General features: G+C 37.1%; 1 protein-coding gene across 1 annotated transcript; it reads right to left on the bottom strand.

Moving 5' to 3' along the window:
• Positions 1 to 9,475: 9,475 nt before the first annotated feature.
• LOC121315945 (thrombomodulin-like) lies at positions 9,476 to 12,293 on the bottom strand. The gene has a single exon (XM_041250569.1). It carries the CDS (start codon positions 12,160 to 12,162, stop codon positions 10,477 to 10,479), a length of 1,686 nt encoding a protein of 561 aa, XP_041106503.1. The 5' UTR covers positions 12,163 to 12,293; the 3' UTR covers positions 9,476 to 10,476.
• Between the last annotated feature and the right edge of the window lie 2,391 nt (positions 12,294 to 14,684).

Raw genomic sequence — 14,684 nt, 5'->3', positions numbered from 1 at the left:
TAATAATAAAAAGGGTTGAAAAGCATGCAGGGGTGTTGGAAGTCTAGGTGCCTTGAAAATACAAGGGATGAAAATATCACTTGAGTGGTCAAATTCCAGTATAACACATTATGGAGAAACTAAAGAAAAATAGCAAATATCACTTAGGAAAAAGATTAGAGAACATACACATTCTGAGGCACACAATGCTGCTTTGAGAATTATAGAAAATGCCATGATAATGAAAACATGATAGCTTGAGTGACAAGGGAGTAATTTGCAAATACAGCTAAAGTGTTTCATACAGCTTACACAATTGCTAAACTCAACAGTCCATTTACTGATTGTGAAATAGATATTCAACTCATAATACAGAATGGTTCTGACCTAGGGAGTTATCTGCACTCCAGAATTACTTGAGCACAAAAAGCTGGTGTCTGCAGTAGTTCTATCCAAACCTAAGCTAGCACTTATAATTAACGAGTCGGCATCCTTAAGCAAGAAAGCAGCACTAATTGTTTATTTGATATTTCAGCTCAGTCACATGAGTGGTCCAACTAATGTATTCCACTGTTTGATTGAGCTTTCTGATACTTCAGCTGAAGGCGTTTTCACATCTCTATTAAACAGCCTTAACAAATGTGGAATATCTAAGGAAATTCTCGGTGAGCGTCTTGTAGTTTTGTGCTGTGATGGAGCTGCAGTCATCTTTGGACGGAAATCAGGGGTAGCTCAGTTATTACTTGATATTTTTCCAGGGGTAGTTATTTGGCTTTGCGCAGCACATCGCTTGGAGCTCAGCATTAATGACACAATCAAAGAAGTAGCCAGCATAAACCACTTTAATATATTAATGGACAAACTATATACACTTTATCATGTTTCTCCCAAAAACCAGAGAGAACTCAGGGAATGTGCAGAAAGATTAGCGGCCGACATTTTAAACATTGGGAAAGTACTTGACACTAAATGGGTGGCCTCAAGTCGATGCGCTGTGAAGGCTGTTTGGGAATCCTATCCAGCAATATATGCACACTTTAAGCAGAGTTCAGAGAATGTGGAACGGGATAACAAAGAAAAAACTATGTATTCTGGACTTGGAGAGGGGCTTTCATCAGAGGCATTTGTAATGAACTAAGGTATCAAGTATGATGCACTGGAACTACTGAGTGAGTTATCTTTAGAGTTTCAGAAAAGGAACGTCACCATTATAGATGCTCACAGACTTGGCTCCCATGGGGTGTTAGCATCAGAGGCAGTAAAAAAAGGAGAATTTAAAAATTGTACTGCATAAAGGCAGAAAATGTGATGTTGCCATGTGACAGAGATCGAATGATTCTTGGTGTTAGATCTCCCTCCCAACCTGCGAGGCGGTTGCATAAAGGGAACAGTGTACCCTGGACTAAATGGCACAAGTTTATTCCCAGGGTTAGTGGAAGTCGGCCATCTAGAAGGGGGCAAAGCTACTATATACAAACTCAATGACCCAGATGGGAAATGGCGTGGCATCCATGGATTGGAGAAGCAGATGCGCTTGTTGACCAAGGGGTCATGGATTATGTTATAAATAGGGGACATAGTGATGTGACCTTTTCATAAGAACATAAGAACATAAGAAAGTTTACAAATGAGAGGAGGCCATTCGGCCCATCTTGTTCGTTTGGTTGTTAGTAGCTTATTGATCCCAGAATCTCATCATGCAGTTTCTTGAAGGATCCCAGGGTGTCAGCTTCAACAACATTACTGGGGAGTTGATTCCAGACCCTCACGATTCTCTGTGTAAAAAAATGCCTCCTATTTTCTGTTCTAAATGCCCCTTTGTCTAATCTCCATTTGTGACCCCTGGTCCTTGTTTCTTTTTTTCAGGTCGAAAAAGTCCCTTGGGTCAACATTGTCAATACCTTTTAGAATTTTGAATGCTGAATTAGGTCGCGGCGTAGTCTTTGTTTAGATTCAATTCTTTTAGCCTGTCTGCATATGACATGCCTTTTAAACCCGGAATAATTCTGGTCGCTCTTCTTTGCACTCTTTATAGAGCAGCAATCTTTTTTTATAGAGAGGTGACCAGAACTGAACACAATATTATAGTTTTAACATTACTTCCCTTGATTCAAATTCAACACTTTTCACAATGTATCCGAGAAACTTGTTGGCCTTTTTTATAGCTTCCCAACATTGTCTAGATGAAGACATTTCTGAGTCAACAAAAACTCCTAGGTCTTTTTCATAGATTCCTTCTCCAATTTCAGTATCTCCCATATTATATTTATAATGCACGTTTTTATTTCCTGCATGCAGTACCTTACACTTTTCTCTATTAAATGTCATTTGCCACGTGTCTCCACTGGTTACCACACTCCATTCTGAGGTTTCTCCTCTAATCAGTACTTTCTGTTTTCTACATGTTAACCACTCCCTAATCCATGTACATGTGTTGCCTTGAATCCCTACTGCATTCAGTTTGATAATTAATCATTTATGCAGGACTTTGTCAAAAGCTTTCTGGAAATCTAAATAAACCATGTCATATGCTTTGCAATTATCCATTATCGATATTGCAACCTCAAAAAAATCAAGCAGGTTAGTTAGACACGATGTCCCTTTCCTAAAACCATGTTGACTGTCTCCCAGGACATTGTTACCATATAGGTAATTTTCCATTTTGGATCTTATTATAGTTTCCATAAGTTTGCATATAATAGAAGTCAGGCTTACTGGTCTGTAGTTACCTGATTCAGTTTTGTTTCCCTTTTTGTGGATCGGTATTATGTTTGAAATTTTCCAGTCTGTTGGTACCACCCCTGTGTCAAGAAACTGTTGCATGATCTTGGTTAGCGGTTTGTAAATAACTTCTTTCATTTCTTTGAGTACTATTGGGACAATCTCATCTGGCCCAGGGGATTTGTTTATTTTAAGAGCTCCTAGTCCCTTTAACACTTCTGCCTCGGTTATGCTAAAGTTATTTAAAACTGGATAGGAACTGGATGACATGTGGGGCATGTTATCTGTATCCTCCTTTGTAAAAACTTGTGAAAAGTAATCATTTAATATATTTGCTATTTTTTTTTTTTTTGACATTTGTATCTCTTAGACATTTAACTTCCTCTTTGAATGTTCTCTTGCTGTTGTAATATTGGAAAAACATTTTGGAATTGGTTTTAGCTCCCTTAGCAATGTTCATTTCTATTTCTCTCTTGGCCTTTCTAACTTTTTTTTTGACTTGCGTTTGCAGTTCCGTGTACTCTTTCTGTGTACTTTCTTTTTGGTCCCTTTTTATCGCTCTGTAAAGTGCCTTTTTTCGCTGAATATTTTTTTTTAATTGATCTATTAAACCATTTTGGCAATTTAGTTTTATATTTAGATTTGTCTACTTTAGGGATGTAATTGTTTTGCGCCTCTAGTACTACATTTTTGAAGAACAGCCATCCTTTTTCTGTGGATGTTTTCTCTATTTTACTCCAATCTACTTCTGTTAGTCTCTGTTTCATACCTTCATAGTTTGCTTTTCTAAAATTGTAAACCTTAGCATAGTCATTACTTTTGGGGTTTTAAAAAGCACTTCAAATGAGACCATGTTGTGGTCTGAGTTTGCTAGTGGTTCTCTGACCTCTGTTTTAGTTATTCTATCTTCGTTATTTGAAAAGACTAAATCAAGGCATGCCTCCCCTCTAGTCGGTGCCTTGACAAATTGTGTTAGGAAACAGTCATTTGTCATTTCCACTATTTCAATTTCATCCGTTGTGATCCCCATCGGGTTTTCCCATTTTATATGGGGGAAGTTGAAATCCCTCATTAGTACGGCTTCTCCTTTGTGTTATGAAACATAACCTCCTGTGTTATGAAACATGAGTGTTTTGTTTGTTTTTTGTTGTTAATAATACTGTGTGTAATTATTTGGATGGCTAACATGATCCGGAGCTGTCGTCAAAGGCCAGCACTAAACCCAGAACAACACTGCACTTTGTTTTCACTAAAGAACTACATTCACCATGAGCACTAGAGCACGCACTGTAGACGGGTGTTTGTGTATGTGTTACATTTGAGTGAACTAAAAACGGGTCTGTTATTATTTCAGGGCCAGCCCACGGATTACAAATAAGCAATACATAAGCATTACCATTGTTATTATTTACTGTTGCTTTGATATCATGCCATTGGATTTAAAAAAAAAAAAACATTCAACAACTTTGCACCTGGATTATAATTGTCTGTCTGTTAATAGATCACCTGCACCTGCACACTGTTAACCCCTTTGCCACAAGCCATCAGACAAGGTCCATTTTTTCACAGCCTGGCTTCTAACTTAAAAAGCAAGTTACAGTGCTCTCTTCCAATCAGAAGAATAGTGCCCAGACAGGGGAAGATCATTATAAGGAAATAATAGAGGAACTTAAAGTCTTGTTCCCAAGGTACTTCCCTGATGAAATGGATATGATCCATGGGGACGCTGAAGTAAAGAACCTTTGCAAACATTTTCACATTGAGTCACAGTCAATGATACATGCTTACAGGGAATTCAAGGAAACTAAAGGGAAGGTTATGTTAGAAGAAATTAGACCTTTGATGGCTGCTGTAAAACACCTAAAAATACAACTGGACATTTCAAATTGGCAGAAAAAACAGGGTAAAATCAATTGGCTAAATACAGATTCCGAGCCAGTGTCATACTATAATCTGTCCAAAAACATGTCATATGTATAAAAACCAAGTTAGAGTAAAGGAACCAGCCCTATGATATTTGAAGTAGTTTTATAACCCGCGTATATGCCCACCTTTTCATATGTAGCATGTTCATTTTGGATACTAGCAAATGCTAAGCTACTTCTATGTACAGCCAACTCTACCGAAATAACTTGCTTTCAAGTGCCTTAACAAGCCAATTTGTCAGAATACTGTTGCTCGGATTCATTTTTTTGACCAACCATATTAACCCTTAGCGGTCCATTTATTCAGCACCTGTCAGGCGCATCAGGTCCAATTTATTTTCACACGCACTGTTTATTTTATACAGGCTGTTTAATTTTGTTTTTCAGAGCAAAAAAGGTTTAAGAGGCACTGCATCTCAAAAGGACACACTGTACTGTATCTCCAGCCAAGCCCCACCCCTTGTTCGCTCTTAAATGTGTAACTCTTCATAGTAGTGCATATTGATAAATCCTCTACTGATCACTCGTTTTATCACCTAAATAATGCGATCCAAGTCATTATTTTATTACTATAACCTCTCAAAAAGCTCTGCAAATGTCTGAGATATTCTTTGAGCGCTGGATGTGGAAGCAGCTATCTTCTTTGTTTGTGTCCGTGTTATCTCTGTGGTTCAGGGGTTATCGGTCTCACTCAGCCAATGAAAGTTTTTCTCTGCTTTTTCCAGAGAAAAAACAACTAGAGACCTGTGCTTGCTGTCTTTTTGATGATGTTGGACAGGCTCCGACATAGGACCGCAAAGGGTTAAAGTGTGTCACCTATGATTTTCAGAATACAGACATACACCAATTAGGAATACCAAAGATAAATTGACGATTAATATCAATGTTTATTTTAGAAAGAATTTACCAGTTTTTTTTTTTTTTTTTACCTTTATTATTCAAGCAGACAATGAGTGAAATCGACCTTTATTCTTAAAAAAAAAACAGACTTTTTATGCTATTGAAAAATGTCTCATTTAGCGAAACCTCTTTATCATATTCAACATGCAACAAAACCATGGTTACCAACATTGTAATTGAAATAACATTTGGTCACAGCGGAACTATACCTTGTAAAGACAAAGATCCTACACCAATTTAAAAATTGTCTCAAATAAACTGTGGAAAACGCAGCATACAAAAGTGTATTTGTGTCAGAAATACAGTGATTTTTGGTGGTAAATCTCCCTTCCGACCTGTGAGGGTGCTAAGCAGCGAGAACAGAGTTTCCTGGATGGGCTGGCCTAACAGTTCTTTCCCAGGGTTCAAGGGAAGTCGGCCTGCTATGAAGGGGACTCAGTTGCAATAACGCATTGACCCGGAAGGGAAACGACATGGCAGCCGCAGATTGGAGAGGCAGTTGCACTTATTTACCAAGGGGTCATGTGTGATAGCATAAAAGGGGACGGAGAATCGCAATCTGTTCCTTTGCATTGGTTTGTGTTTATTAACCAGGAAGGACTGTGAGAGACCCCGTGAAAGTAAAAGGTACTGTGAGTGTTGTGTTTTGTTTGTTTGAAAATGTCTTGTCTTGTCTTGCACATTACCAGACAGCTAACACAGTTCCGGAGCTGTTGCCAAGGGTCATCACTAAGCTGGAACAGCACTTCACCAATTGTCACTAACTAACCTGTATCACCCACCACGAGCACTACTGCACATACCCGGGAATGGTGACCATGTATGTGTTATTGTGGGTCAGATATTGTGTTTATTAGTTGGGACTGCATTTTCGTTATTGTTTACATGGGCAGTACACATTGTTGTGTATTGCCAGGGAATTATCGTTGAGGTCACCAGATCTGAATATAAAATAAAGATTTAATTTTACAGTATTATACAGACATTTATAGCATAAATTTACAAGTAAAAAAATAGTTTAACAGAATTAACTTGCACTTATTATTCAGAGTCTGAGCTCCACCCCTCTCCTGCTTCAGCACAGCTGGACTCAGAGTCACTGGAAGGCAAGGAAGACAGGCTCGCTTCGCCCTGCAGCCGACTTTAGTTGTCGGCTAGGGTATTGTGCACAATATTTATTAAGTGTTTTTCTCTTGCGTCCCATTTTCAAATCAAATTAGTAACTGTCACCGTGTATCTAAAGCAAAAGCTTATGTGCACCTTAACCTGCTAACTTCAAAGTTTCAAAGGCCCCGTTTGAGCCTATACATTCCATAGAGCTGAAATATCGCTATAAGAAGACAGCCTTTTTGTTAGCCACACCTCTGCTAAGTGAGTTAGTGAGCTGCAGGCTCTGTCAGTGCACAGTGCCTGTATGCGTATTTAAGATGATGGAAACAGGGCATCATTGCGCACAAACCCCGCTTTCCTCCCTAAGTTGGTTAAGACTTTCCACTTGAATCAATCAGTGGAACTAGAAGTTTTCTATCCCCCTCCTTTTGCTTCGAAGGAGGATCGGAGATTGAATTTCTTCTGCCCAGTTTGAGCATTGAAATGTTTTGTGGATAGGACAAAAGCATTGCTTCAGTCTGACCAGCTCTTTGTCTGTCATGGTGAAAGGACCCTGGGTCAAGCCTTCTTGAAGCAACGACTGTCCCACTGGATTGTGGATACAGTTTCGACTGCATATGCTGCTGCCGGCCTACCCCCACCTGGAAGAGTAGCTACGTCATGGGCCCTCTTTAGAGGCGCCTCATAGACTGATATGTGTACTGTGGCTAGCTGGGCTACTCCGCATACATTCACCAAGTTCTACCGACTCAATGTGTTTGCATGAATGCTTTTATTTCATTGAAAATGTGAGAATGTTCCTGTTCAGTTTCACTGGCTGGAGCGGCTTGATGGTGTGATGACGTGCTTGCAGCGGGGTTAGCTTGCTCTGAGATGGTCTGCCTGCTGTCTAACCTGGGCCGCTGAACAGCTGAGCGCGGCTGGGGAGTTTTCTTGGGTGGAAAAATAGGTTCTGCTGGGATTAGCAAAAAAAAAAATGAAAAGGAATTTTTGATTGCTCCCTGCCGGGATTTTGGTGACGTTTTTGAGGAGGGTCTTTATCAGCTTGTTGAGAGTCCAGTCCTTAAAGTACAGTCGCTCAGGAGAGGTATCCTGAGCTCGGAGCCGCTTGGATCGGCGAGGATTAACTCCTTGAACGTGGGTAGTGGTATAGGATCCTGCTAGGGAGGCACTTGTTCGGATGTTGTGGAGACGCCTGACAGAGGAAAGAGTCGGTGTATAATGCAAATTATACATGATGACTAAATATATTTTGTGTAAAATGTAATGTTACTAATACAGTATTATTTTGACATGGTAGAATGTGAATGGTTGCTTGACAACCAATCTAAAAGTGCCACACCAGCTCAAGGTCTATATAACTATAGGAAATGATACCATTTCAGATTTTTAAATGTATGATGTACAACCTGACAACCAATTACATTGTACCATGTCAAAATAATACAGTATTGGGTATCATTTCATTTTTACAAAAAATATATTATTACAGCTATGTTCAGTTTGTTTTTTTCTTCTTTTGCACATGTTTAATTATTTACCTGTGGTAGAATACTGTAAATTCCTGAAACGGGAAGTATTGTGTGCAGCTGACTGCAGCTGATTTGTCACTTGCTATTGCAGCCGTATTGGAGTTTTCATTACTTAAGATTTAGGCCTGGATCAAATCAAAACTTTGATCCATATGTTAACCGCAAATTACAAACCCAGTACTAATAGTTCTGGGGTAGAAGGAATAACCTTCTCACAAGCAAAAAAGCCGCCATCAGTACCAAGTTTGTAATTTGTGATTAGCAGGTGGTTCAAAGTTTTGATCTGGTCCATGCCTTAATTTTAGTTAAGTTTTTGTAATTTACTATTTTGACTTGAAGTAATCCCACAGTTAATTTCTGTCACTGTTCAGGGTGACTTGTATTGTAAGTTTATATTTAGTCATAAATAGTTTGCAGACTTTGGTCTTTGGCAATCGAGGCATGCAAACACAGGGGAAATAGGGCACACCTCTGGATCAGGGTGGGGCTGTTTCAGTAGTCTGTGCTGGGGAGTGGAGAGTGACAGACAGAAACAGTGAGCCATTCTTTGCCATTCATCCACAGCCCAGCCAACTTCCATTAGGTTATGTGCAGCAGGATGTAATACAGTTGGTGATTGCTTAATTTTATAATTTTTTTTTTTTACCACCTGCTGTGTCGTTTTATTGAGTATTTAAATTGTCTGGGTATTTTTTTTTTTTTATTTACATAGAGGAGGCTGTGTGGTCCAGTTGTTAAAGAAACAGCCTTGTAAACAAGAGGTCCCTAGTTCAAATCCCAGCTCAGCCACTGACTCATTGTGTGATCCTGAGTAAGTCACTTAACCTACTTGTGGTCCATCTTTTGGGTGAGACATTGTTGGAAGTGACTCTGCCGCTGATGCATAGTTCACACACCCTAGTCTTGTATCTTGTAAAGCACTTTGTAATGGTGTTCCACTATGAAAGGCGCTATATAAATATTATTATTAATATATTGTCACAAATTTGAATGACTGATTGTTGAAAGGATGACTTTTTAAAGATGTTTGAAATAATGGTACACCATATAGTCCCCTGATACACATGACCAAATGTCTGATTTATTGTATGTGTAAAAGATAACTTTAAAAGAAGGCTCTTAAGTGAGTTTTTTCTACAAAATAAACAATATTGGTTAAACAATGTTCAGTGAGTCCATACTGTTAATAATGTTGTATATGTATAGTGTGTGTATATATGTTTGTGTGCACAATTATATATACACATAATATATATATATATATATATATATATATATATATATATATATATATATATATATATATATATATATATATATATATCGTAGATGCTGCTTATTAGCAAACTCTTGGTAGCCATCAAAAAGTTGTCATTATACGAAAGTTGTTAATAAGCAAAAAGCTATATACATACTGGATAGGATTGGTGCCTGTAAAAATGTTAATAACCTAAAGTTGTCTTTATCAGGGTTGCTAATAAGCGGCATCTACAGTATTGTAGATACCGCTTATTAACAACCCTGTGTGCTTAAAATAAGGTACATTTTAAACATTTGGTTTACAATGTATGGTGGACATTTCGATGCTTGACTGTAGCGCCATTACATTTAAAGGATATATTTTAAACCTCAAATCTACTGTATCATAACATTAGCAAATTAGAAAAGTATCCTGTGAATATAGAAATTCACTGCAGCAATTAAACATTGTGTGTGACTGTTTAAGTACATCACTGTAAAACCAAAACTTAAATACTTAGTCACATCTTATTCATTTCAATTCAATGTTTGCGACCGTTGATAGCAAAATAAACGCGTGTTATATTTGTTAGGAATCGGGTGTTCAAAAAATCTGGTGTATAAGATTGTGTTTAATTCCTTTAAATTATTTTTACCGTGATGGTGTAAAATCAAGATAACGTCTTCTTGCCACATAAAGCTGTGGTACTGTATTTTACTGTTATTGGAGAGCGTGACCAAATACTGGTGGTCTTTGCCCATAAAAAGTTTAGTAATGCTGCAACTCAAATATGTAAGTCAGCAAAAAAGAATATTTGACCATGCAAGTAAACTCAAATACGTTTTAATTACATGGGATAATAGCTTTTCAATTAAATAATAACTTTTTACAACCAATACCCTTTTTGCATTTTGCCGTGCATTCTATTTCATATTTGATCGCCAAATTTATTTATTTATTTATGTAATTCTAAACATGTTTATGACAGTTAAGATTTCATTTAGGCTACAGCTGGTCATACACTTTTTAAGAAATGGCCGATTCAGTTTTGTTAACTGGTAAAAAACGCTTATGTCTCTGTTTTTAAATTTCTTTCAAACGAAGATGTTTTTGAGTATGTCTCTGTTGTCACCTGTTGAAGGCAGACTTCTCGTTCTGCGCCTCTGCTTTTAAAGTCTGATGACGCAACCCATTTTACACGCTGTTTAAGAACGTGGTGCACAAGGAAAACGAGAATCAAAATCATCACCACGATACAAATGATGATTCCAAGAAGAGCTCCGGGTGTCAAAATACTTTCTCCCTTTGTAGTACTGTTTGAAGTGGGGGTAGTAAAAACACTGATGACTGGAGTAATGCTTGTGGTGCCGGAACCTTCTTCAGTATCTTCAGAAACACAGGAGTCCCCTTTATTGCCAAGAGAGTATCCTTCGCGGCAATAACACGTAAAACTTCCAAATGAGTTATTGCACAGCTGATCACAGTAGGTCCCTGTCTCACATTCGTTTATGTCAACACATAAAAATAAATTTTCCCTGCTGTCCAATACAAATCCATTTGGACAGTCACATTGCCAGCTCATATTTGGATCACATTCTGCAATGCATTCAGAAGCATAACACTGCCTTTTACATTTGCGATGGTCTCCACTGTCTTGAATGTACCCCTCAAGGCAGGAACACCGGTAGCTCCCCGGTACATTTATGCAGTTATGCTCACAGGGTTTTAAGTTACATTCATTGACATCTACACATTTCCCATTTTCCTCGGCAAACCCAGATTTGCACTTGCATTCGAAACTTCCAGGTGTGTTCTCGCACACCCTGTCCTGGTCACAAAGATTGTGTCCCATTTTACAGTCATCAATGTCTCTGCATCGCTTGCCATCCAGATCCAGTTCATATCCGTCTTTACACATACAAATGTAACTGTCTTTATGAGGGACACACAGATGCTCACAAGTTGCAATGCGGCATGCATCTATTTCAGTGCAGGTCATCTTATTATCTTTTAGTTCATGGCCTGGTGGACATCTACACTGGGGCTGATTGTTGTTCATTTGGCATTGATGTTCACAGCCACCATTATTAGTTTGGCAATCCCAAGGACCCATCTCCCATTCAACTCTGCCATCAGCTTTAGTGGAACAGTACACTTTGAAATCAGAGGGTGAACAGGTTGCGGTACTTCCCGGTGGAAGTGATAGAAGGTCAGACCCCTGAAAGCCTAGTGGTGTGCTGTATAGAATTGAGCTGTCCGTACCTGGGGGTAGAGCGTCACATGTTTTATTGAAATTGTATTCACACAAAAATCCTGCCACCTTATCCTGACACGGTCTTTCTTTCCAGTTTAGATCACTGGAAACGGAAACACACTGCTCAGTGCATGTTGAATCATTGCCTTTCCAATTTGAAAAATTAGTGCTTTCATCTCCTGTTACCCACTCGTACCCTCTTAGTACTGTGTTATAGTTGGTGCATTGTCCTTTAGGAAGTTTCAAGCCTATCCAGAAATCTCCGTGTTCGTTCGGAATCAGGATAGACATTGCATCGTTGGCCACTGTTGATCGCACTGTCATTAAATGTCCTTGCTGTTTGCTGCACACATCATTCGCATTCTGAAACGTCTTGGAGTCCTGGTGTATGGTATAGCAATCACTCCCAATACACAAGCCGCTTTTCGGTGACTGTCCTGTTACTTGTAATAACAACAGCTGAATCGCAGCAGCAATAACCGTAACCCATTCCTTGAACATTCTGAGAGACAAAGTTTATGCAAACTACTGTTTTAATAATATTCTTCGTAAATTCTTCTTTGCAGAAGTCGTTTTAAAATATCCTCAGTTTGCACCCGTTTCATTCCATTTCAAGTCAAGAGTGCTCCAGCTTTATAAGAGATCGGGTTTCTGATCAGAGAAAGGAAGGAAGTTGTTTTTGGGGCAGGGCAGTGTTCCCAGATTTCTCGCTGACCAAGCAATACTCCATAAACAAAACATTTTGCCTACGATTTTACATTTAATTTTGTAATTAAAGGTTTTATTTGATGAAATCCTTCGAGCTGTTTTTTTGTTTTTGTTTTTTTAAATATAACTTACATGTATATTAATTTATGTATATAACATTACATTATACGAAAGCTCATTTTACTTACAGAAAACAAAATAATCAGTTAATACACTTTTTCTATTGTGTATATACGTGCTTCGTTATATTTATTTATTAATTCATCCATTTATTTATTTATTAATGAGTTTATTTTTGTACATTTAATACGAATAGCATATACTTTAGACATATATTTATAATTTTTAATTGTTATGGTATTCCCTTAAAAAAAATTAAGACTTCTCTAAACACAAATATGTAGCATTGATGATATTATTAATATTTTACTTCTTTTTTAGTATTGTTTTACATATGGAATATCTGCGTCATATCCAAAATTTAACTTTAACTGAATCCTGTGTGTTTTAAATATACGACTAGGGGGCACTGTTTATTTTCTTTTTGTTTGGCTTTTTCTTTCTGTGGTTTAGGATTTCCCAACTGTCAAACACTTTCGTGACATACCTGTAAAGCGTTATACAAAAACATATTTATAGCGTTTCTGTAGTACATAAACCCATATACATTTTCACTGGCACAGCAAAAATGCTTGCTTGTTTTTATTATCAAGACGTTGGAAATTGTACTGTAGTGCATTATTATTATCACCATATGTTCAATGAAATCCACATTTGACTATAGCGCTAAAAGGTGGGCATCGTCGTAAAACTGTACTCCACCCACCAGACCCACACAGCCCCTTCATGAAAGTCTGGATCCGCCCCTGAAAAAAAAGAGTGAGTAAAATATGTAACTGGAAATTGTGAAATTACAACTAAAAAGTCTCGTTATTTATTAAGGCTACCATATTACAAAATAGTAGTAATTAAAATAGTCTGCTATTGTGGACGCAGTCACACAATTTACTACAGTCATACTGTTGACAAAAATGTTAAGAAATAAATACCGCAACAGATCACGTCACGCGTCTAAGTTTAATTTCACCCTAGACTACCCCTATTGTTTAATAAACATTTGAAAAAGAAAGCATTTTTACTCATTGCATTACAACATTAAAAGAAAAGTCAGAGACCTCAACCTCGTCAGAGGAAGCTTAGTAAGGAGAGTTAGTGACTGTGTTGATACATGAGTTCATCCGGAAGACGGGGGCTTTCCTGAACGTAGAATTTTTTGAGATTGCAGGATGAGTGTGAACATGAATGGGCTCACTGCAAATTAATAGGATTCAATACATTTCAGATGCAAAGCAGAAACGATACACATCTGTATTTATATTAATTGGCCCATAAAAATAAAAATATATATATATATATATATATATATATATATATATATATATATATATATATATATATATATATATATATAAATGAATGTCATGTCACTTAAATAAATTGATAAAGTTGGAGAAAAAAAATTTTTAAAAAATTATTTGTCAAGCAAATCATTATTAAGGTTTGTCAATTGTTTGTAAATATTTTAATGCTATATTTCTTAACTGGTTAGAAAATGATCCTTCAAGTTGTTCTGCTTTTTATTCTATATCTCTGATCTCCCATATAAAATACCTAATCAGCTTTGACTAAACTTGTGGGACACCAGGACATGCCACCTAAAAAGAGGGCTGTCCTGGAAAAATTGGGACAGTTGGTACAGTGCATTATTATGACCAGTAGCCTACTACTGAGACTACTACTAATAATAGTAATACTATTATAATAACGATAATTTTTAAAAATATTTTTGAATACCATCTTATATTTTCTATTTTAAATCTTGTAAATCAACTTAGATAATGGTGTCAGCCAAATTAATACATACATACATATATACATACTACTACTACTACTACTACTACTACTACTAATAATAATAATAATAATAATAATAATAATAATAATAATAATAATAATAATAATAAACACAAATGTCTTTTCAGTTGACAATTAGTAATGTGTTGTAATTAAATCTAATTCTGGATCTTAAGTCATATATTTTCATATGGTCATATAGATAGAAATATGTTTTGAGTTCACACCTCGTTACTGCAGACTGGATGAAAGCGGAAACTCTTACTGAGTGACAGTCTGTGCAAATGATGACGTCCCGGATTACTGTATAATTTTTGCTGTTTTCGTGTCATAATCAATTTGTAGGCCAGGATAAACATATAGGTGACATAGAGGGGTTCCCCGTGTGAGAATCAGCTTTG

This window comes from Polyodon spathula, chromosome 5 (assembly GCF_017654505.1).
Source record: "Polyodon spathula isolate WHYD16114869_AA chromosome 5, ASM1765450v1, whole genome shotgun sequence".
In the NCBI taxonomy this organism is placed as follows: domain Eukaryota; kingdom Metazoa; phylum Chordata; class Actinopteri; order Acipenseriformes; family Polyodontidae; genus Polyodon; species Polyodon spathula.
This window is presented reverse-complemented; position numbering and strand designations above follow the sequence as displayed.

What these genes read in the sequence shown, in the direction of transcription:
- LOC121315945 (XM_041250569.1), bottom strand. Translation starts at nt 12,162, where the DNA reads ATGTTCAAGGAATGGGTTACGGTTATTGCTGCTGCGATTCAGCTGTTG.